At 41.8% G+C, this 23,979-nt stretch overlaps 1 protein-coding gene across 2 annotated transcripts in view; it reads left to right on the top strand.

The window, feature by feature from the left end:
- The first annotated feature begins 1,011 nt into the window (after nt 1–1,011).
- PPM1H (protein phosphatase, Mg2+/Mn2+ dependent 1H) overlaps nt 1,012–23,979 on the top strand; it is a 254,172-nt gene continuing 231,204 nt past the window's right edge. Inside the window, exon 1 of one of the 2 annotated variants that reach the window (XM_059403605.1) lies at nt 1,012–1,777. In XM_059403605.1, the coding sequence (XP_059259588.1) occupies nt 1,533–1,777 (245 nt within the window). In that variant the 5' untranslated portion in view covers nt 1,012–1,532. The remainder of the gene's footprint in view (nt 1,778–23,979) is intronic. The other variant, XM_059403606.1, reaches the window with a different exon arrangement.

Raw genomic sequence — 23,979 nt, 5'->3', positions numbered from 1 at the left:
CTATTTATGAAAAAGCCAAAGGGGAAAATGACTTAAAAAATATTGATGACTTTAAAAATATTATAGATATGATAGAAGGCGTGTCAGTGAGGTTTACTCAGGCCTCACCTAAGAGCAAAAATTCCAATTCCTCTTGGAAGGATTACTTTCCCTCCAACACCTGGGCCTCTCTCCCCACCTTCCCACTCCTTTGGAAGAATGAAAGGTCTGTATTCCCTCCTGAACTCTAAGTGAGCTGTTCAGAATGTGTAACTCCACCAGTAACACAGAATCTTGGCAAATTAAATGGTAGGTAAACATGGGAACAGGATACAGAATAAGTAAACATGAACAGGACATAGCTTTCTTGCAAAAAAAAAAAAAAATCAAGCCAATATTTAACAAATGTCACCTCTAATAAAACATTCATTAGTTGGTTTTTCAGACATTTTTCTGTTTAAGAAAATAGTCTACATTAAGTGTCTCAATAGTAAACAGAATAAGCTTCAAAAAGATATTTTTGTTATGTTGGAGGAACATGCTTGTATAATCTATTTAACAGTTAAGTACTAGGTAAAACAGGGCATGTATCTAACTTAGAGCCCTTTTGTTTTCTTTCCATTAGCTTATTCTGGGTTCAAAACAGCGCTTGTCTGCAGATAAAGATGCGTGTGGTAGTAATAAAGTTTTTAAAAAAAAGTAATTCTAGAAATGCCTAGGAGAAAACTTTCAATAATTCTTGTGCAAACCTTGAGTTATTTTGTTTCAGCTCTGAAGTCTTTTACACCTGGTGTTTCTCATTTCCACTGCCGTAGCACCGTGGACTCGCCCCACCAAGATTTCACTTGTCTCCCCTTTCCGCTTGGGCTCCCGAAGTTTCCTTTCCCCGAAGGCGTAGGCAAGCACTCCTCAGCGAGTGGATTCCTCAACTGGCTTTGCCCGACTCCACGTGACCTCCGCTAACACCTGTCTGCGGCCTTCCGCTCACAGCGCCCCCATCCCCTCAGCCAGGTACCGACCCAGCCCGGTTCCCCCTCCCCCAGGAGGTCACGATCCCGGTGCGAGCGGCGCTCGGGCCGGCAGGGGAGGGGCTGAGCTCCGGCCACCGCAGCTGCTCGAGCCCTTGCAGCCTGATTATCACATGACTCGACGGCGGCGGTAGCGGTGGCAGCAGCCGCGCCGGCTCTGCTGGCTCGCCGGGTGGGCTCAGTTCCGCTCACGCAGGAGCCGAGCGCAGAGGGCGGGGAAGGGACCTGCTGCCGTTGCCCAGCCGCTCCCGGAGCGCACGGAGTCTCTCCGGGCCCGGCCGGCCCGCTCCATGCCGCTCCGTTGCGGAAGTGTAGCCGGGGGAGGCGGCGGCGGCGGCACGGAGCGCGGGAGGCCGGGGCCCGGCCCCCTGCAGCACTAAGCTCCGGGAGCCGCGCGGCGCGCCCCAGCGGCCCGGCTGCCTGTGCGCCCGGCGCCCGCTGCAGCCTGCATGCCCCGCGCTGCGCCTCGTCGGGCCCCTGCCGCCGCCTCCTGCTCGCACCGCAGCTGCAGGACGCTGGAGTAATATGCTCACTCGGGTGAAATCTGCCGTGGCCAATTTCATGGGCGGCATCATGGCTGGCAGCTCAGGCTCCGAGCACAGCGGCGGCGGCTGTGGAGGCTCGGACCTGCCCCTGCGCTTCCCCTATGGGCGGCCGGAGTTCCTGGGGCTGTCTCAGGACGAGGTGGAGTGCAGCGCCGACCACATCGCCCGCCCCATCCTCATCCTCAAGGAGACCCGGCGGCTGCCCTGGGCCACTGGCTACGCAGAGTGAGTGTAGCGACACCCGCGGCGCCCCTGCTCTCCTCGCGGCCCTTCCCCGCCCGGTTCCAGCCCTCCTCTCTCCTTCTTCCTCGGCCCCAGGGCCCTCCAGGGGCTGCCGGCGTCCAGGCCTCAGCGGGGACCTCTTTACTTCACACTGGCCCTTCCCCTCTTCCCCAACTCCCCCTTCCCCCATCCCCCAAAGACGCAGCGTCTCCAGCCCGGGTATGGTGGTGGATGGTGGGTGGCAGCGCAGGACCGTGGGAAAGCTAAGATTGAACCGGTCCGTGAGTCCGGGGGCTGTGACACTTGGAACAAAGTGCGTAGAACAGCTCTGGTGAAGTTTGAAGCACAGCAGGCAAATCTGGTATCAGCGCCCACCCTCCCCAAAATCTTTGCGCCTCCGCATGAAGTTTTTGGGGTAGAGTCGCGAGGAGCTGTAGCTGCGCTTGGGCGGTGGGCGCGGGGGGAGGGGGGTCCGTGTGCGAGGTTGCAAATTTCAGAAGGGCTCAGTTTCTTTGACTTAGCCTAAGAGCTCGCTCCCTTCTTCTTTAGCAGGTAGTAAAAGCCGGAGCGTTCGGTAAATGCCCGTACGGTTTCCCCCAACCCACGGGGAGGGGGAACTTATTTCGGGTATCTAACGATAGCATTTTGGTAATCAGCTTTGGCGATTAAGCGAACGTTTGAGTGATTTACTATTTCAAGAACTGATTCAGTTAGGTTGTCGACCTGGAGAGGAACTGGGAAAGGCGGAGGGTTTTAATGGCCTCCCCCCACCCAACCCTGACCCCCAGCTCTCCGCCATTGACTATTAATGACCCTCTTTTGAATGGTAGGATATGTGATGTTTTTCACCCTACTCAGCGTTATGAAATGGGAAATTCGGAGAGTGGAATTTAGGAGACCAGAGATCCGGGCTTAACAATGACCCGGCGGGTGCACAAGTACACGCAGAACGCGGATGCCTGGCACACCTGGCCCTTTTCCTTTAACTCCATCCGCTCTGTGATCTTGGCCCTCCCCGATCCGCGAACAGCATCGCTCGCTGATTGGTTCGCCCGGGAACCAATCCGCTCTCCCGACGCCTGGGCGCTTTGATGCTGACCCTTTTCTGGTGGCCCGGATACCCCCGGGCAGATATGGTTCCCGTAGCGCCGGGTTCCGGTGAGAAAGACGGCAGGGAAGACGCCCTAACTACAATCTGGAATTCCGTTTTTCCTTCCCTTTTCACCATATGATCTTTTCTCCCTGGATTTTAATAGAAAACGTGAATAGGGATGGGCGACAGGAGTGTGAAAAATGGTGAGAAGACTAGTGAGCACGCCGGGTGCTAAAACAAAAATTAACTCCTAATAAAGGACAAGTATGGTAGAGAACGTCGTGTGGGGGGAGGTACGAGATAGCATGGTAACTTCCAGGAGAAAGCCAGAGCAGAAATGAGCACCTGTGTAAGGAAAAAGTGCCCAAACATACCAAACACCGTTTCTTGAATGAAAAAAAAAAAAAAAAGAAGAAGCTTAAAAGCCCATTTAAAAGCGTTGCAAGCAAAATAGCTTGGAGGCATACTCCACGCATCCTACAATTGTGTGCCTGCCAAAAACCCCTGAACTACCTGGCTAGTTGTCACTGTTGTCACTCTGGCTAGTTGTCACTACCGTGGGTTTCCCAAGGCAGGGGCACCTGCCTGAGGGACAGAATGACAAGCAAATGGTGAGAAAGTTCTGAGAGGAAGGAAGATGTTAAAACACATGTCCCAGCTACTTGGTCGCAATAGAAGAAAGGCCTCAAACAGGAAGAAAAGGAAAGGGGAATAAAACAACCGGATTCAGAACGTTTGGACCCTATGGCAGGCACATCATGTACCAAGGACTTTAGAGACTGTAAGGGGATCTGAAATGAGACATGTAGATGGGACGGATGGGACTACAAGGCTCTCCCTCCTCTTAGGTGGGCCTCTATTGCCTTATCTCCAAGAAGTTCACCTTTTCCTAGACCTGGAAGTGAGAAATGTTCAAATTGAAGGTTAGAAAGCCCACTATAAAATGTTTAATTTTAAAAATTGGTTATAAATGTAGTACATGATGTGGGAAACAAAAGCAAAAGAAAAAGTTAAATTTCCTTGCTGCTTATAGTCTATTGACAAGTCCTTGAAACTGGCAGAGTGACCTTCCTCTAGAAAACTCAACTGTCTCAATGCCAACGCTTATTAACTAAGGACAAGAGGTGATCTTAGTCCAACTACCCAGGATTCTGTAAGTCTACTTTAATATATAAAAATTCCTTTGGAAATTCCTTTATCTCTATTCCCCAAGATACATGGTAGCAATCATCCCCCAGCGTATGGCCCACTGATATCCATCCGAAGGGTCTCATGACTAAGGTTTTATTAGACTGTAATAAATGACCTTTCTCTAATATTAGCTAGCCCCTCCTGGAAACTTGTTTCCAAAATTCCTTAGAGGTTTACACTATCCCTAACCCCCTCCCAACTTGAAAGGACATAATCGCCAACCCTCACAACCCCAGTGCAGCCCTTTCTGCCCATGGGTCCTGTCCCTGTGCTTTAATAAAACCACCATTTTGCACTGAAGATGTCTCAAGGTTCCCTATTGGCCATCAGCTCTGGACCCCAGTATTACATCAGTACGTACTTATGAATTCAAGCAAAGACCTGTACTTATACAAATGTAGGAAACCTCCCCCTGACCAAACACACACACACACACACACACACACACACTCTCCCTCTCTCTCTCTCTCTCTCTCCCCCCCCTCCCTCCCTCCCTAGGGGTTATGACTGCGATTTAGTGTTGAGTGGTGTGTGTGCCTTTCTAGACTTATTTGGATGCACTCATCAATATGTATCATGTGTTTCTTTTTTTCTTTCCAAGATAGACTCCTACTAAGTATGTTATTCTGTAGCATTTTCAGAAAAACACTGTCATGGACTTTATTCCAAGTCCATAGAGTCCATAGAGAATTACCTCATTCTTTTAAAATATATACATGGTGCTAATAATAGCTAACAGAATTGGTGCTTACTGTCTAGCGATTTCACTCTATCCAGATTTGTATCCTGTCATTTGATTCTCACAACAACCCTATAAGGTAGGCAGTAACATTTGTATTTTCTATATAATAGAAATATATATATATATATATATATATATATTATAGAAAATAGAATATATATATTCTAGAAAATAGAATATATATATTTTCTATAAAAAAGAAATATATATTTTTTCTATAAAATAGAATATATACATACATATGTATGTATGTGTATATATTAGAATGCAGAGGCACTGAATGGTTATGCAACTTTCCCAGAGTCCTATAACCTTTGCAGAGCCTGTATTTGAACCCAAGCATGATTCCAGAGCCCATACCACCAAACTGCCTCCTTACAGTGTAATAAACTATGATGCATTCATCTGTACCCAAGATTAACCACTGGTGTTATCTTGCCACAGCCCTCTGTCAGAAGTACTGTACCGCTTCCTCAAACCTTGAACTATACTTACTCTTCCTGTAAAAATACATCCTGAATGGGCAAAATGACTGAAATAGGGAAAGGGAGAGAGAGACCTGTAGGGTCTAGGCTGCTAGGAGTAATACTGCCCTTTGTGCAGTATCTCCTGGAAGGAGGAATTCCCTTCGTTTTAGAAGGTACCTGAGAGGGATGGAATTGGTAGGAAGATTGCTCAGAGAATAGGGATAAGGGGGATGCTAGTGACTCAAGACCTGAATCAGAAGTGGTTTGCTTACATTTCCAGAGAGGGAGCTACTTTTCATGCCTTCCTCAGAAGAATTGGCATCACTTGGTGAATGAGGCATTAGAGGAGAGTTGAACTCTAGTGCTGACCTTTTGGAGGGCAGAAACATTGAGAGATGTTCTATTTTTTTAGCCACTTACTTTAGCCACTTACTTGCTAATCCTTTTCAAGAAGAGATTTTGTATAGGTTATGTACCTAGAGAATTCGCTTAAGCAGTCCTTATAAGACTCAAGGATCCAGAGACTGAAGACCCTTACTTATTCATTCAGTATTTATTGGCATTGGGCTGAGTGGAATTTCCTGGCCCTTCAAAAAGCTTTCTATTGTGGCTGAAGAGTTTAAGGGCTATATGCTTGGTTGTAAGGCTCTGTAAAGCATTACAGTTACAGATAACATACACAGAGCTAAAATTGTAAAACAAATCTGCATTAGCAAGTTTTATTTTTTAGTTTGGTTTTGAAATTATGGATTGGGACTGTTAGAACTGCTTGGAGAGAGACTATGGAAAACAACAGCTGACCCAGAGACCCCACAGGGCAACTACTTCCTTTCTCTCTCTACAACTTTAAATACCCCCTAAGTGGTCCCCGTGCTCCTGGAACCTAGAACTTGGTTCAGTTTTTAATTGGGAGCCCATTTGACTTTCTCTTGACCAGTTTGTCCAACCTTTCTCTCACCAGTGATCGGCTGGACTGAGAGATACAAGCGGATATGGGGTCTGTGCCCGAAATTCTGGCAGTGGAAAATACCAGAGAACATGAAATAGTCTGTATGAAAGCATCCTATTCACATTTTGTCAATGACAAATTTTTACTTGTGCAGAAAGAAATAAATACAGGAGAATTTTACTTAGGTTATAGCTATAACTATATGATTCTTTTCTTTTTCTAGCTAGTACTTTTCTTATGAAAGTGACCCAGACATGGACACCAAAAAAAAAAAAAAAAAAAAAAAGCTACTTTTAAGTTCTTTGTGTTACACAGTGTTCAAAATTATGATGAAATAATGTTGTTTAAATCCAGCAAATAGCCCGTAAGTATTTAGATTTGTTTTGGAATCTGTAGGCTGTTCTGTCTCCCTAGTTATTGGCATTAATGAACAATTACCAATAAATCATATTGGTTGGCTGTGCAGCTGTGATGACAGAAACCACTATTTCTCTCTTGACCTGAAGCTCAGAAATCCCCTGGCCGCCTTTCTTTTTTCCCTTTGAACCTCCTCTACCACACCCATCTCTTTTACACCTCTTAGCAGAGCTCCTGCCTTGGAGCTTCCTGTTTAACTGGGCAATGGAAAAATCTTGAAGGTTCTCCACTTTTTGCATAAAGATAAAAGGAAATGGACTGTGGAGGGGTGTGTCTTATTTCACAAAACTCTCCATAGCACTTGTCTGTGGAATAGTTAAGTTTAGAGTAATCTAAAAAAAAAAAAAAAAAAAAAAAGTTTAGAGTAATCTAAAACATTTCACCTACCATTCTGGTAGCCTACAGAAGGTATGAATTTCCTATTTTAAAGCAGGCAATTAAGCTCTCCTCCCCTTTTCGGATTTTTAAAATTTTAACTTTTTAATTTAAATTCAACAGTTAATATGTAGCGTATCAGTAGTTTCAGATGTCAAGTTCAGTAATTTTTCAGTTGCATATAATGCCCAGTGCTCATTACATCACGTGCCCTCCTTAATGCCCTCACCCAGTGACCACATCTCCCTACTCCCACCCCCACCCACCTTTTTCAGATTTAACATTATAATGAAGTCTTCCTCTCAGGTGTGGAGCTTCTGGGCTATCTCTTAGGAAACTGGATCAACTTCTTTCAAAGACTAGTGATGCTTCTGACAGAAGATTAACCATTCTGAGGTTGTGTTTATCCTGTGTTGCATCCCCAGTTAGGTACACGTCTCTGATACTGTCCCACCACACAGTACATCCTGACACTGCAATACCCACTGATAAAACTGATTGCATACTAGAATTGTTTTCTAAAAATATATTATTTAAAAAAAATTTAAAGATTCTTATTTATTTGAGAGAGAGAACAAGTGGAGAGGAGAGGGAGAAGTAGTCTTCCCACAAGCAGGGAGCCCTGTGTGGGGCCCGATCCCGGGACCCTGAGAGGGTGACCTGAGCCAAAGGCAGATGCTTAACTGAGCCACCCAGGAACTCCTAAAAATATATTATTGAGGACGATTTTTCATTGAGATATGATGGACATAGTATTAGTTTCAGCTGTGTCGTAAAATGATTCCATATATGTATATATCGTGAAATGATCATAATAAGTCTGGTTAAGATGTGTGTGTGTGTGTGTGTGTGTGTGAGAGAGAGAGAGAGAGATGAGAACTTTTAAGATTTAGTTTTGGCAACTTTCAGATATACAATACAATATTATTAACTATAGTCACCATGCTATACATTACATCTGCAGGACGTATTTTATAACTGAAAGCTTATATTTTTTGACTACCTTAACTCATTTTGTGCACACAGACACACACCGCCAACCTTATTCCCCAATCTGTTATCTTTATGAATTTGGTTTTTGTTTTAAGATTTACACACGTAGGGGTGCCTTGGTAGCTGGTTGGTTAAGCAACTGCCTTTGGCTCAGGTCATGATCCTGGAGTCCTAGGATCGAGTCCTGCATCAGGCTCCCAGCTCCATGGGGAGTCAGCTTCTTCTGACCTTTTCCCCCCTCATGCTCTCTCTCACTTTCTCTCTCTCTCTCTCAAGTAAATAAATCTTTAAAAAGAGAAAAGACTTACACACAGAAGTGAGATCATATAGCATTTGTCTTTAACTTATTTCGCATAACAGGTCCTCAGGGTCCATCCATGCTGTCACAAATGGCAGGATTTCCTATTTTTATGACCAAATAATATTCCATTGTGTGTATATATCTATATATATCACATATATCTTATCTATAATTTATATGATGTATAAGAATATAAGGTATGTATGTGATATATATAGGTACACACACACACAATTTTCTTTATCCATTCATCTATCATTGGGCACTGAGGTTTCCATGTCTTTTTTTTTTTTAAGATTTTATTTATTTATTTGACAGAGATCACAAGTAGGCAGAGAGAGAGAGAGAGAGAGAGAGAGAGAGGAAGGGAAGCAGGCTCCCTGCTGAGCAGAGAGCCCAATGCAGGGCTGGATTCCAGGACCCTGGGATCATGACCTGAGCCAAAGGCAGAGGCTTTAACCCAGGCGCACCTGTTTCCGTGTCTTACCTATTGTAAATAATGCTGCAGTGAACATGAGGGCACAGGTATCTTTTTGAGTTAGTGTTTTCGTTTCCTTTGGGTAAATACCTAGAAGTGGAATTTGTGGATCCTAGGTTAGTTATATTTTAATTTTTTGAGGAAGCTCGTACTGTTTCCCATAGCATACCAATTTACATTCCCACCCACAGTGCACAAGAGTTCCTTTTTTTCCCACATCCTAACTAATGCTTGTTATTTCTTGTCCTTGTGATAATAGCCATTCTAATGGGTGTAAGCTGATATTGCATCGCAGTTTTAGTTTGCATATCCCTGAGGATTAGGGATGTTGGATACCTTTACATGTTCCTGTTAGCCATCTGTTTGTTGTCTTTGGAAAAAAATGTCTATTCAGGTTCTCCTCCCATTTAAAAAATCAGACTTTCTTGGTTATTGAGTTGGATGAGTTTTTTTTTTTTTAATATATTTTGGATATTAACACCTTATCAGGTATATGGTTTGCAGATATTTTCCTCCATTCAGCAGGTTACCTTTCATTTTATTGTATTGATGGTTTCCTTTGCTGTGCAGAAGCTTTTTAGTTTGGATAGTCTTACTTGTTTGTTTTTTTGCTTTTTTGCTTTTGTTGCCTTAACTTTTGGTGTCATACCAAAAAATTGTTGCCAAGACCTATGTTAAAGAATGTACCACCTATATTTTCTTCTTGGAATTTTGTGGTTTCAACTAGCATTCAAGTCTTTAATCCATTTTGAGTTAATGTTTGTGTATGGTGTAAGATATTGGTCCATTTTCATTCTTTTGAATATGGCTTTTCCCATACCAGTTTTTCCCGTACCACTTGTTGAAGAGACTGACTTTTCCCAATTGCTTATTCTTGGCTCCTTCATCATAAATTAACTGGCCATAAATATATGGGATTATTTCTGGGCTCTCTGTTCCATTTATTTATGTGTCTGGTTTTAGTTTTTTTTTTTTTTGTCAGTACCATGCTGTTTCCAATACCATAACTTTATAATATAGTTTGAAATCAGGAAACATGATGCCTCCAGTTTTGTTCTTCTTTGTTTGGCCATTTGGGGTCTTTTGTGGCTCCATCCATATTTTAGGATTGTTCTGTTTCTGTGAATAATGTTATTGGGATTTTCATACTAGATAACATGAATCTGTCGATTGCTTTGGACACTTGAACAGTATTTTTCCAGTCCATGAGCGTGATACGTATTTTCCCTCTGTCCTTCCTTCACTTTCTTTCACCAGTGTTTTATAGTTTCCATCGACAGGCTTTTCACCTCTTCAGTTCAGTTTATTTTTAGGTATTTTTCTCTTTTTGGTATAGTTGGAAATGGAATTGTTTTCTAAAGTTCTCTGATAGTTCATTATTAGTGATAGAAACACAACTGATTTTTGTATATTGATGTTATATCTTGTAACTTTACTGCATGTCTAGTCTAACAGTTTTTTTAGTTCTATTGATATCATGTTATCTGCAAGTAGTGGCAGTTTTATGTCTTCTAATTGGGATGACTTTTTCTTTTCTTTCCCTTCCCTTTTCCTTCTTTTTATTCCTGCGTGATTGTTCTAACTAGGACTTCCAGTGCTATGTTGAATAAAAGTGGTGAGAGTGGATATTCTTGTCTTGCTCCTCGTCTTAGAGGAAGAACTTTCAGGTTAGCACCAGTTAGCTTACTGTTGTTAGCTATGGACTTGTCAGATGTGGCCTTTATGACATTGAATTACATTCACTCTCTACCTACTTCATTGTGAGGTTATTTTAAAATCATAAATGGATGTTGAATATTGTCAAATCCTTTTTTTAATGCATCTATTGAGATCGTGATTTTTATCCTTTATTTTGTTTCTGTGTATCACATTAATCTATTTGTATGTATTAAACCATCTTTTCATCCCTGGAATAAAGCCCATTCAATTATGGTGTGCGATCCTTTTAATGTGTTGTTGAATCCAGTTAGCTAATATTTTGTTGAGCATCTGTGTTCTTCAGAAATATTTGCCTGTAACTGTCTTGTGCCCTTATCTGGTTTTGGTAGCAAGGTAATGCTGGCTTTGTAAAATGTATTTGGAAGCCTTCCCTCTTCTGTCATTTGGAAATTTGAGAAGGAAGGACAAATTATTTGTAAAGGAAGATATATTTTAATTCTAGTCGTTTGGTTGTTATAGTTGTCTTTACAGTTTTCCCTGATTTGTCTGATTTGAACAGAGGATCGATTCCTCTCCCAAACCTTTGAATTTATTTTTGAATTACTTTTCCTTTTTCAGGAAATAAATCCTTTCCATCCGCTTCCATTCTTTCATTCAATCAATGAAATCATTGCATTCCTACTATGTGTCCAGTATTGGTCCTATTGTTGAGCCCATATAATAAGACATGGTCATTGTCCTCAAGAAACTTTTATGTCAATAGTCTTTCCCCTTTTAGTGTCATCCTTTGAAATTAAAGTGAAATCACGGAGTAATAAGGTTGAAAGGGGCCAGCATTGGGGAAGGGAGGGCAGGAAGGGTGTTTGTTTTATTTTTAAGGTCTTAATGCTTCTGGGAAATTTTAAATGTCAGCATTTGGAGCCTTTAAGTAAAACAGCAGAAGGAAACTATACTTTCCAGCAAGCACAGTAATTAGCTATCTGGTTCTCTGTACCTGAAGGTCTCAAGACCTTTATACATACCTGTATAAAGGCATGAGTGAAGAAAAAGTTATTCTAACCCTTGTTAAAATGGTAAGGAAGACTTTATTCAAAACTATTGCGATAGGAGCGTTTTAATAGGGGAAAGGAATTAGACTTTACTCCAAATACAGCTAAGACAGCTTGGGATTTATAGCCAATGAGCAGAGCAAGGACATAGTGGGTGGAAAATTACTAAGAGGAGACATTATGGGTAGGGAGATTCTTGATGAAGAACCTGAAGGCAGGTTAAGTGCTTAGACATCAAGGTAGGAGAGGAGGATATGAAAGGTAATCAGATTTGACTGCAAAGCGGTGACCCAAGGAGCCAAATCTATTATCAGACAGTATATCTATTGCCAACATTTCGTTAAATAAAGGATAAAGCCCAGAAGTGTAGGGTAAATAATCTTAGCAAAGGAGCAGTTTCTAGCTTTTTTGAAAATGCTATGATACTTCTATTTTTCTAATTTTTCACAGACCCATAAAACTACATATTTGTCCTACCCTAGAGGATTCCTAAGACACTTTCCAGTTTTAAACTTTGAGAGTTCCTGGGCTTAGTCTAAGAATGTCCCTTCTTTCTGTCTTTCTGCCGTTCCTTCTAGGCTGAGGTCTTTCCAGTGGGACCTACTGTCTTCTTGTGATTACAGTTTTGAATTGTTTTTCCCCAGCACTTTATAATGAAAATTTTCAAACATGCAGAAAAGTTGAAACCATTATACTCTTAGCACCCATATGGCCACTCTCCAGATTCTACTCTGTACGTCTTGCTGTATTTGCTTCATCACTTGCCTGGCCATCAGTCTATTATTGTTATTTATTTTTAAGATTTTATTTACTTGGCACAGAGAGAGAGATCACAAGTAGGCAGAGAGGTAGGCCGGCGGGGGGGGGGGGGGCGGGGGAAGCAGGCTCCTTGCTGAGCAGAAAGCCGATTCGGACTCGATCCCAGGATCCTGAGATCATGACCTGAGCCCAAGGCAGAGGCTTTAACCCACTGAGCCACCCAGGCGCCCCTATTATTGATATTTTTAAGTGTATGTTCTCTTTAGTCCAGTGGCTCTGATTTATGCTATTGAGGTATTTTCCACAGTACATCAGAAAGGAGTATTAGTAGCTATGACAGGCTCTGGTGAGAAAACCACCAAACAATGGGCTCGTCATCCAAGTGGGAGTAGCCAACCCAGATTTAATTTTTATTCCATTGGCACCCTGCGAGTGACCCCTCAGTCCGCATGCTTGTCGTCACTTGGCATTCACATACCTGAGAGCTCTAGATGGGGTCGAACCGAAAATGAGAAATAGATTAGCTGCCTCTTTGCTATGTACCTGTTTAATTAAAGCAGTAGGAAATTTGTTTAAAACTCACGCCGTTCCTTCTGGCAGCCGGTAAGCAGGCAGGTAAGTACGGGGAGGAGCAGTCTGTTTTGTAAAGACAAACATGTTGCCTGAAAATTGCTGCTGGTGAATAAAGACTCCATTGTAATGATTTCCTTCCTTCTGAGGTAGGTACTATCCACTAGGAGGCTTAGGCAGATCAAAGTACCTGCCTAATTGCCTTTTTCCTGGTGTGGTCGGATCACTTGGGTCTTCTGGAATGTGAATCCATAGTGCTTTCTCCGTTAAACTGTTTCTGACTTGGTTTTCTCGAATAAGCTGTAAACTTTAAGTGCTTACCTACCTGTTTTTTCTCTCTGTGGACTTTATGCTTTCGTATTTATGAGAGAGAATAATGATGCTACCAGGTACATCTGTATAGCTTTGGATGGCTGTTAAGCCCCTGCCAGTACGCTGAAATGTCCTCAGACGTTCTCCATATAAAAGAGGAAAATGAGGCTCAGAGAGAACGCAAGTTCCTTCAGAATCTCATGCAGCCCCACGATCCTGGTGACCGTCATGGAATCCCTGAACCCGATCCTTCCCTGTGCAGACATCGTATTCCTGTGAACAAAATGTCACAGAAGGGTGTAAGATATTTTATTACATAAAGGAAATTAGTAAGCCTTAATCACCAGGTGACTTTAAATTAGATAAGTGTATGTTAGCACATCAAGTTTTACATGAAAGAATGCTTTTCCAAGCTTTAAAAAATAGTTCTCGGAGCACCTGGGTGGCTCAGTGGGTTATGCCTCTGCCTTGGGCTCAGTTTATGATCTTAGGGTCCTGGGATTGAGTCCTGCATCGGGCTCTCTGCTCAGTGGGGAGCCTGCTTCCCCCCTCCCCCCGCCTACTTGTGATCTCTCTCTCTCTCTGTCAAATAAATAAATAAATAAAGTCTTTTAGAAAAAGTAGTTCTCCTCAGTATAATAGACTTTCTTAGTATGGGCACATGTCCTTAGAACAACAGCCCAAATCTTGCCAAATTACCATCTTCCCTCTAAAGAACCTTTTTCATATTTTAATGTTTTTAGAAACCTTGAATCTTAAAACCAGTCTGTACATTTTGGGTGGTGGCATTTTTCTACAGTTAATAAATCCTGTGTTGTACTATAAATAGCTACTTAGAAGTGGGTAACATACTGAGGAATTCTGAATGATGAGGCACAAATCATGAGTCGGGTTCTATAAGTGATACCCTCTTAAAGTTTACCTTGGGAGTCTGTTAGCCAGCTCTTTACTGAAGCAGAATCAAGTTTTAGTGCAAATGTTGCAAGTTAGTGTGGACTTTGGGGGTCAACAAGGCCACCAGCACAGGTGTAGCATTTGGGCCTCAGCCCCGTGGGCTGATGCGGGGACTTGTCCTGTGGCGTGCACGCATCAGCGACTAGAGTCAGGTATGGGGAACGTCATCAATCATCACAGGGCCGCAGGGCGGACAGAGAGATCAAGAGGTTTGTGTGCTCTCTTGTCATTTCAGTAAGTTGACAAACAGACCTTTAAGCTCTTTTAAAAAGCTGCCTCTTTACCATATGACCTTTTTCATATGAGTGTAGGAAGAAAAAAAAAATCTCTAGTGATGCAGTTGTTTTTTTTTTTTTTAAATAAAAATGCTGTGGATTATCAAATGACCATACTTAAGTGGCCCACTGTGGCGTGGTAGTAGCTATTCTATGCTTTTCTTGAATGTTGGCAAATTAGAACACACAGCTAGCAAAAAGAAAAGAACATCCATGTTGAGTATGAAGTAAATTTTAAGGCATAGTGAACATTAATAGCCCATAAGAGGATGTGAGGTGGGAAGGAACCAAACTGGTATCAGTATAGAAAGAACTGTATTAAGAGAATTTTTTTTAATATAAAAGAGGAAATGACTATAATATTTTGTTGCAAATAAATAGCCTATGAGGATGAACTCAAAAATAAGTGTTTGGGAAAAACAAAGAACAATTCTATCAGACCTTTAGGATGGTGTTCACCCTGTAAAGTAGAGCCAAGGAGCCAGATTACCCGGCCTCTTGGCGCCCTTCCTGTGATTATTGCTAATGCGGCCATGCCGCCCTGTTAGAACCAGGTGTCCAGAGCCGGGCTGGTGATTCAGCGCAGCCGTAAATGGGGAGAAGAGAGTTGGCAACTCGCACAACAGCAGCTGGTGTTTAATTTTTAAAATATCCAGGTGTCAGATGGGAATTACATGGGTCCCTAGTTGAAGCCTGCCTCTCCTCCCATCCCCGGGCTCCAGGCTATCTGGTCAGTGCTGGCGGAAGCCACCTGGCCCTTCCCTGCCTCTTACACTACCTGGAGCCCTGCCTGGTGCTTTGCCACCTTCAGAGGCACCACGGCGTGTCCCCGAGCTCTGGAGGAGCTGTGGATTCCCTCCAGTTCTGGCTCCCCACCTTCTCACTATCATGGACCCTTTGATTTATTTTTCTTGGATGTATCCCCTTGTGAAGGATTTTAACCAGACACATCATATCTTCTAATCAGCAAGAAGGGTGGGTGTGATGATGATGGCATTGAACTGGTAACATTTTGGTTAAAGCAAAGAGTTAACCTTTGTTTGGGTTCATGTGTGACTCCTTATTGCCCTCCGTCTATTCTTCATTAGCTTCTTTTTTCCTCTAATGCATAAAATCGTTTAGGTTTCCTCTTGCTATCTTCCCAGATCCTTTAGGAGCCTGGACCACAAGCTGAAACCCTCCCACCAGGCTTGGCTTCTGCACCAGTCCTTGGTTTTCCACCAGGTTGCTCAGATTCGTATCAAGATCCTTTTCGATGGTATTCAGATGGGACACACCTTCCTTGAGCATGTCATTTCAAAGTCCCTGATGTCCTTCCCTTGTTGAAAACTATGTTTTAATAGTTTTCTTGGCTGCAAGTTGCCCGAGAGGCCTGATACTTGTCAGCTGCAAGTTTAATTAAACTCGTGCTGAGAATATTATCCTTTTTGTCTAGCAGAGTTTTGACCCTTGGGCAAAAATTTATCTTGCAAAAAATTTTTATCATCCACTGATGAGTGAGAAGAATTTAAAAACATCTTTACCTGTCTATTAACCTGCCAAGATGGAAAAAGGCATTGATTAGTCAGGAGCACAGAATTAATTTTTTTAAATGACACTTTTGTTTTTCTCATTGCAGAATTGATATGCATTCGTTGTAGCACTTTCACATTCTCATAAGCACTATGAAGAATATAAAAATTATCCATAAATTCTGTCACTCATAATTAACTTCAACTGATAATTTGTGTATATCTCTTAAGTACATTTGTATTTATAGAACAAGATGATTCTACATACAGATTAGTAGTTCTTTCACTGCAAATAAAGTTATTGTCCACTTAAATATCATAGTCTATCACAGATTGTTTTTTCTTGGTGTTAACTGCCCACCCCCCCCCGGAGACCTGGGATGATTTTCCTTTTAGATAAATCTTTGTTAAAGCATAATTTGAAAGGTGAGATTTTTCTGGGAAAAATGTTCAAAATGGACTTTCAGCTATTTCTAGTGACTATTTAATAGTTTGAAAAGATCAGTGTTTCGGTTGAAAATTGTATTTGAGAAATGTTATATACTTTATTTTAAAATCCTTTATCAAAGTAGATTTTGGTAAGCCAGGCTTAATGATTTAAGAAATAATATTGCTGCTTTTTCACATTTTGGATTGATTTTTAGAAAAATGACCCTTAGGGACTAGTTTAAGACACTGCTCTGAAGAACTGCAAGATGATTCTGTCTTCAGAGCTAAAAGCACTCATCAACTATCATGCCCTTGAGAGATAATTGGTGACATATCTTGGTTAACTTAATTGCTTCAAATTTTAATGAATAATCTTGAGGAAGTACGCATTATCCTATACATTTTAATTTCTCTAGTACATAATGTAGGGTTCATATACATCAATTCTCATATATTACATTGACCTGAAGTAGGTGGACATAATCGGTATAGTTCCTCTTATTTCAGATGAAGGGAAGATCACCTTTGTTCTGTAGGCTAATTTCAAATTATCTGCTCAACTCCTGGGAACACAACAGCTAACACAATACTTGAAAATTTCCTCTCCTCAGAAGTTTGTTAGAGGCGTTGTATGGTATTCTCTGAACCTGGACTGTCCTGAGGGAAAAGAAGGGAAAAACCTCTAGCTTTTGGACTTGTAGCTGGAAGTAAGCAGTAAGAACTGAGCCTGCTGGAAAAAGTAGATAGATTTCTTGGTAGAGATGAGTGAGTGGCCTGTAATGGCAAGTCTGTCTGTCTGGATGCTGCGTTCAGAAACCCACTGAAGTTTCTAAATACATTATCACTGCTTTCTCTTCCCTCATCTACTCAGCTTTTTTTTTCTCTACCTTATTTTCTTTACTTTGGAGTATTTTTGGTGGATTCATAAGGCGACTGCCCATTAATCCTTCCTCTGTGCACAAGCTAAGGCATTATTGAATTAGGCACAGTCAAATTTAGTTCATCTCTGGATTGGATAATTTATGCTAAAGTTTGCAGTTTCCTTTTGAATTAAAAACTCAAAATCACCCAAGGTAATTGGCCCATTTCCATCTCTAACTCCAAGCCCGTAACTTCTTATTTAAAGTCACGTACGCATCGATAGGGACTAGTTAGAATAAAGACTTTCTGTATTAAATTTTAACTTCATTAATTTCTATTCCTACGTTGCTGTTGGTTGGTCACCTGAGCCTGAGGAGCTTTTGTTTTTGTCGGCTGTGTATAAAAATGATATTTACTGTGCTGGAAATTAAAACTGAGAGAATGTAAAAATATTTATAATTTCAGTTCATTTTTAGTGAAAAATAACCCTGTTTTCCAAAACAAAAACCAAGTTAGAAGAGCAGTATTCTTCTACACTTGCAAATCTCTTTAGTATCTGGCTTAATAGAAGACATTGGGTTCAGACCTGCTTCTGCATTTCATCTCTGTACCATCACACTCACTTGCACCCACTGAGAGGAGGGGAGTGGAAAAGGAAAGGAGCACTATAGCATTATGGTGAAAATCGTTTTGACCTCATGTATCCCTTAGAGGGCCTGGGCAACTCCAGTCGTCCCTGAGAACTTTGGTGGGGAAGGGGTATGGTCAGCATAACTGTCTTGTTATTTTTTGAATCGTATTTTACAAATAGAGAAACTTAGCCCGCTTTTAAAAAGTTAGGGCTGGAATATAGTTCATCCACTTCTGACATCAATGTTTGTACTGATTCTGGAGTCCACTTTTCCACACTGTGTGGTATTTCTTCCAGACGTGCAGAGTACTTTATTTTTGTCGGAGGGCCTGTGCGTTGTGTATGTTTGGGCTGTTTAAGACTGATGGACAATTGAAGGTTGAGTGTTACTCATGTTTAACAGAATAAAAACTGTAGGGGCCAGAATGTGCTATAAAACATAAATCTTTAGTAAAATACAAATCTCAAGTTGACAGCAATTCTGGGATGATTTAGTGTTAGCACGGCACTGTTGTTGTGTTTTGTTTTGTTTTTTTGTATTCTTGCCTGCATTTACTGTATACTTCATGTGGGCAAAGGAGCAAAAGATAAAGAGGGTTTAGCCTTAAGTGGCTTACACTCTTGTTGAGAAGATAAATTTGTGAAAAGATGAAAATCTAAGCATAGTCTATGGCAGAGGAGTAGCATATGCTGGGCATGTGCTGGGAGATTAGTATCTTGAAGAGGCAGCTTGAGGTCGTCTTGGCTCTTCTCCTAACCAGCTTGTGGCTTCAGCAAGGTGGTTCACTTTTTTAGCATTTGGTTGGCTTATTTATAAAGTTAGGTCATTGCCTCAGTCCTTTCTGGCTGTGAGGTGCCGGGAGTAAGTAGTCGCATAAAAGATGTGTGTGCTGATCAGTTCACTTTGAATGACTTTTATGTAGGATACTTGTGTACAGTTCATAAAAAGGAATGGTTTTTCATTTGCTTATTTGCTCCGTCTTAAATCTCTGAAGGATCTGTTGGCTGAATATGCATTTTAGCAAAAGGTGGAAGGGAACTGAAAATGCAATTACATTTGACTTCATGATACAAACTTCTAAATCTAACACAATGGTAAAACCAAGAATGATATAATGCTAAGTAAGCCTCTGTCTGGAGATTCGCCTGCCCTCCCCACCCTGTGCAACACTGAAGGAAAGCGTGCTAAGCACAGATTATAACATTGTCTAAAAAATAAATAAATAAATAAATAAATAAATAAATAAACAAACAGCCTATCATGGACTAAAAGGGACTAAAATTTTAGGGAATTTTCCCTCAAATTCTTTTAGAATAATGAGGCAGTTACTGTATCTGTCCAAAAAAGTTATGATTTAAAGTATTTGCAGGGAGACAACATGTTTCAAAATTTTATCAGTGAAGCAGGTAAAATTATGGTGGTAAGGATCCCATCATAATTGGTTCCCATTGCCTCCACTCTGTCCTTTTTGGGACGTGATTCGGTTAGCCAAACTATAATTTGTGAAGTATGTAGACGTCTGAGTAGTGTCTATAAAAAGGTTTTTTTTTTTTTAATGTGAAATTGGTTGAGATCTCTGGATCCTTCCAGAAAAAGAGGAATGAAAATCACAGCCAGTTTTTAATTTAGTCCTCTGTTAGCCCCATGTTGCCTCAGGTCCCTGAGGACATCTCTGAAGTTCTCAGAATTGTGCTGTCGCTTGGTGCAGAGCTTTGCTTTGCTTTGGCAGTTAAATTGCTGTGGAAAGCAGCTGTACTTGATGTAATTTTAATCAATACTTTGTACTTCTATGAGGCCCTGTAGCTACTGTATCACTCTCTTCTGTTCAGCATTTCTGACCTAAAAGTAAGGGACACAATGTCTTGCTTGAAATTTGGTTTTAATTATATTTTAAAAGCACTGGGAAGCTTGTTACTTGAAATACATCACTAGAGGGGTATAGTGTCTCCATGTTGAGAATAGTTCTGTTAATCAGTCTTGGTTCTTGGTGAGTTGAACTTTGCTACATTTTTCTAAATGGAAGATAACAAGTGGTATGTGCCTTTCAAACATTAACCAGTAGCTAGCGAGCATCAGTAGCTTCTTGAAGGTTACCAGGGATAAGTGGCTAAGGGCAAGTGGTTGGAATTCATTCAGCTTCCTCCCTAAAGTTTTTTTTGATACCCTTCTAGGATCGATTTATTTCTCTTTTCACATCTTTGTTCATACCAGAACTGCTTGAGCTTCCATTTCTACTTCTAATTAAAATAGGAACTCTTCAAAACTGTGCGCTCCACTAATTTTTTCCTCACAAAAAAATGTATACTCTCAGTGTTTGAACTTAAATTACATATCCTTTGCTAAGATGGATTTATTTTTACCATCTCTCAAAGCTGTGATTTACCTCACCTGTAAAGTTAATTGAACAATTTTATAAGAAACTAGCTCTTTTCTTCCATAAATATAATTGGTCAGGTGCTTATAAATTGAAGGGAGAGCAATCTTCATTTCAGTCCATGTGGCATTCAAGCTTCTTGGGGTACGGTAGAGGACAGACACCAAAAGCAAAAGATGATGCTTAGCAAAAGATGTTTAGGTTGTGTTATGTTAGTAAATAGTTTGTTAAAATTACATTTATTGAAGGAGATCTCTGGGTCCCTGTGTGGCCTAGTCAGTTGAGCGTCCGACTCTTGATTTTGGTTCAGCTCCCAATCTCAGGGTCGTGAGATTGAGCCCCACATTAGGGGCGGCCGGCTCCGTGCTCACTGGGGAGTGTGCTTGAGATTCTCGGTCTCCCTTTGCCCCTCCCCACTATTTGCACTTGTGAGTGCAATCTCTCTTAAATAAATCTTAAAAAAAAAAAAAAAAAAGAAAATCTTATCAACAATGCCCATTTTTAATAAGTCATGCTGGGTGCAAGTAAAGCAGACTTTCAGCTAACTAGGTAAAAACAATAGATTAATTTCCATTTTCAGTCAGCTAACATTTATTAAATTTCCACTGAATATATAAGCCTTTTTCTTAACTTTCCCTTTTTTTTTTTTTTTTTAAGATTTTATTTATTTAACAGAACACAAGCAGGCAGAGGGGCAGGCAGGGGGAGAGAGAGAAGCAGGTTCCCGGTTGAGCAGGGAGCCCAACTCCATCCCAGAACCCTGGGATCCTGCCCTGAGCTGTAGGCAGCGGCTTGACCAGCTGAGCCACCCAGGTGCTCCTGAATAGAAGTCTTTCAATGTTAAAAAAAAAATGCATTCCCTGTTTTCAGGAATTTCACAGGTTATCAGAGGAGGTATTATGTGCATAGCTATAATGGAGGGATCTGCTGTGATAAAAGAAGGGATGAAATGCAGTGGGAGCCCAGCAAGTAGTTTGGGGAGGGGGACTGTTCAGGGGAAGGGGGTTAGCAGAGCTGATGTTGATGGAACCCTGCAGTGCTAGGTGGAGGAGGCATACTAGAGAGACTACAGCCTGAGTAAATACATGAAAATGGTTGTATGGGGGTGCCTGGGTGGCTCAGTCCTTAAACATCTGCCTTCCACTTGGGTTCTGATCTGGGGGTTCCTGGGATCAAGCCCCACGTGGGGCTCCCGGCTCAGTGGGAAGCCTGCTTCTCCCTCTCCCACTCCCCCTGCTTATGTTGCCTGTTTCACTGTATCTCTCTCTGTCAACTAAATAAATAAAATCTTTTAAAAAAATGGTTGTATGAAAATGACTACTTCTCAGAATTTGAATAGTCTTTTATGACTATTTGTAGGAACTCATTTGAAGAGGCTCCTCAGAGAAATTCCTTACCTGGGGCCTGGACCACCTGGCACCAGACAAATAATGATTCTCCCTTCTTTTTTTTCTTCTTAAAGATCTTATTTATTTATTTATTTGACACAAAGAGAGAGAGAGAGATCACAAGTAGGCAGAGAGACAGGAGGAGAGAGAGGAGGAAGCAGGCTCCTTGCTGAGCAGAGAACCCCATGTAGGGCTCCATCCCAAGACCCTGAGATCATGATCTGAGCTGAAGGCAGAGGCTTAACCCACCGAGCCACCCAGGTGCCCCTGATTCTCCCTTCTTTTGAAAGAGTGGGTACAGATCAAATTTTGATGCTCTTTAGACCTGCCAAGCTTGGCCTCTGGAACCTCCCTTTAAGATTTGTGCTTTCCTTCATTATGCTAAAAGGAAGCTATCTGATGCCTTTCTACCTAGGAGTCCTGTTGAGCTGCTCTTGGGATGCTCTGTATTTTGTACTGAGGGGTGGAGGGAAAATGAGAGGAGCACTGCTTCTCACAGAAAACCTGGTAGAATGAATGGAGGTCTAAGGTGAATTCACTATGGACCACAACTTCTGCTGCAGGAAAGGATATAATGAGGAGGGTTGTGTTCCCGTATTTGCTGGTAGGATCTCCTGGATGTGTTCTGCAGAAGCTCTGTGCCGTCTGTGCCAGTACCACCTTGTAATTGAATCACTGAGGAAGTAGAACTAGTTCTGGAAAGCAGAGCTCCTGCTGGCGTTGCCTTAAGGTTTACAGACACTGCTGATGGGACCTACCTTTGACCAAACACCCAAATGCTAAGCTGATTTTTCTTTTGTCCTGGGATTTCTGATTCATGGCAATTTAAATCAAACTAAAACTTATTCCAGGAAGTGTTGGACTTTTTTTTTTTTTTTTCTTTTTAGTGTCAGGCTTTAAAAAAAAAAAAATGTGCAGAGAGACTGGGGACGGGGCTGAAAAGGTATATAGGGACGGAGATGGTGAAGGCCCTTGTATATCATGTTCAGGAACTTTGTGTCCAGTGAGCAGTCAACAAGGGATTATTTTTTAGTAGGTATTGGGGATGACATGAGATTTGTATTTGGCAAAAATAATTGGCAGGCATGGAGAGAAACAGGTGAAGGTGAGGTGTGCTATTGAGAGGAAAGAAGAGGGGACAGCTGGAGGGCTTCTAGATGTCAAGCTGACAGGTTGTGGGGACTGACGGGGTCTGAGGAGTAGGGATGTGGTGAAGACCTGGAGTGCTTCCTCTTCTCTCAGTCTCTCGTCTGGCCATGGGAAGCTTACAGTTTTCTGCTCTCTTTTCAGTTGAGTGAGCTCAGATGACTAGTTCCGACCAATTGTTGTGAGCAGAAGTGAAGTGTCACTTCTAGGCTGAAGCATTTCATTGTCTCTGGAACACCTTGCAGCATTATCTTCCTCTTGTACTATAATGAGAAGTCTGTGTGTCTCAGCCAGAGGTTGGGGGGAGAGGGGCTCAGTCAGTAGAGCCCTTTTTGGGGCCGGGCAGCGGTTGGAGGTAGCCTGTAGAATTGTTCATGTCTTTGTCGATCACCATGTGTTATATAAAGCCACTACGATTTGGAGAACATTTGTTAACCACAGCGTATCCTACCTGTCCTGATATGTGGTGGTACTTAGTAGCATGCATTTCTGGACAGAAGCTGTAGTGGGAAAGTGGGTTCCATTCCATATTTAATAGGTGCCACCAGAGAAAAGCACCCTGCAGCCATGCTGGGTTAGAGTTAAGCAGGTTTCTTAGCGCTTTTAATCCACTGACATGAATTTTGAAACTCCCACCTGAGGGAGATGATGAATTGCTTCCCAAGCCTACCTTGACTACAGACTCACTCACTTCCCTCTCCTTTTTGGTAAATGCACTTAATGACAATTTGAAGAACACAGTTAAGGAAACAGCAGATTACATAATTGTCATGGTCTAGGTGTGAACTAATTGTATAAACCAGGAAGAATCCTTGACTGGAGAGGAAGGATTTGAGGGAATATTTGAAGGAAAGATGGACAGGAGTGGACTGACTGGATATTTAGAGAAAGAGTAAGGGGGTTATATTGTTTCAGTTACACCAACTCATTTCCAGTTGATTTCTTACCAGTCTCCACAGTGCCTTTCCAGACCTTTGTTCCTTTCCTTAAATTATCAATCCTATGCCTGAACCCCTTTGTGTTGGCAAGAGGGTCTTACCTTCTCCTTACGGAATCTCTCTTCAGCACAAGCTCCTTTTCCAGCCCACCTTGGGATGTCTTCCACATCATCACTTTTTATTCCCTGCTGTTTCAGATGAAGAAATGTTCTGCCCAAAATGTTAACACCCACCATCCCCTATCACATACATTCATACCTTGTCTTCCATTTCTTCCTTTTGTTACTTGTTTTCCTTTCCATTGCCTACCCTTTGTCTGTAGATGTGTTAGGTCATTGCTGT

This window comes from Mustela nigripes, chromosome 6 (assembly GCF_022355385.1).
Source record: "Mustela nigripes isolate SB6536 chromosome 6, MUSNIG.SB6536, whole genome shotgun sequence".
Lineage (NCBI taxonomy): Eukaryota > Metazoa > Chordata > Mammalia > Carnivora > Mustelidae > Mustela > Mustela nigripes.
Note: the sequence above shows the minus strand (reverse complement) of the source record. Positions and strands in the feature narration are given on the sequence as shown.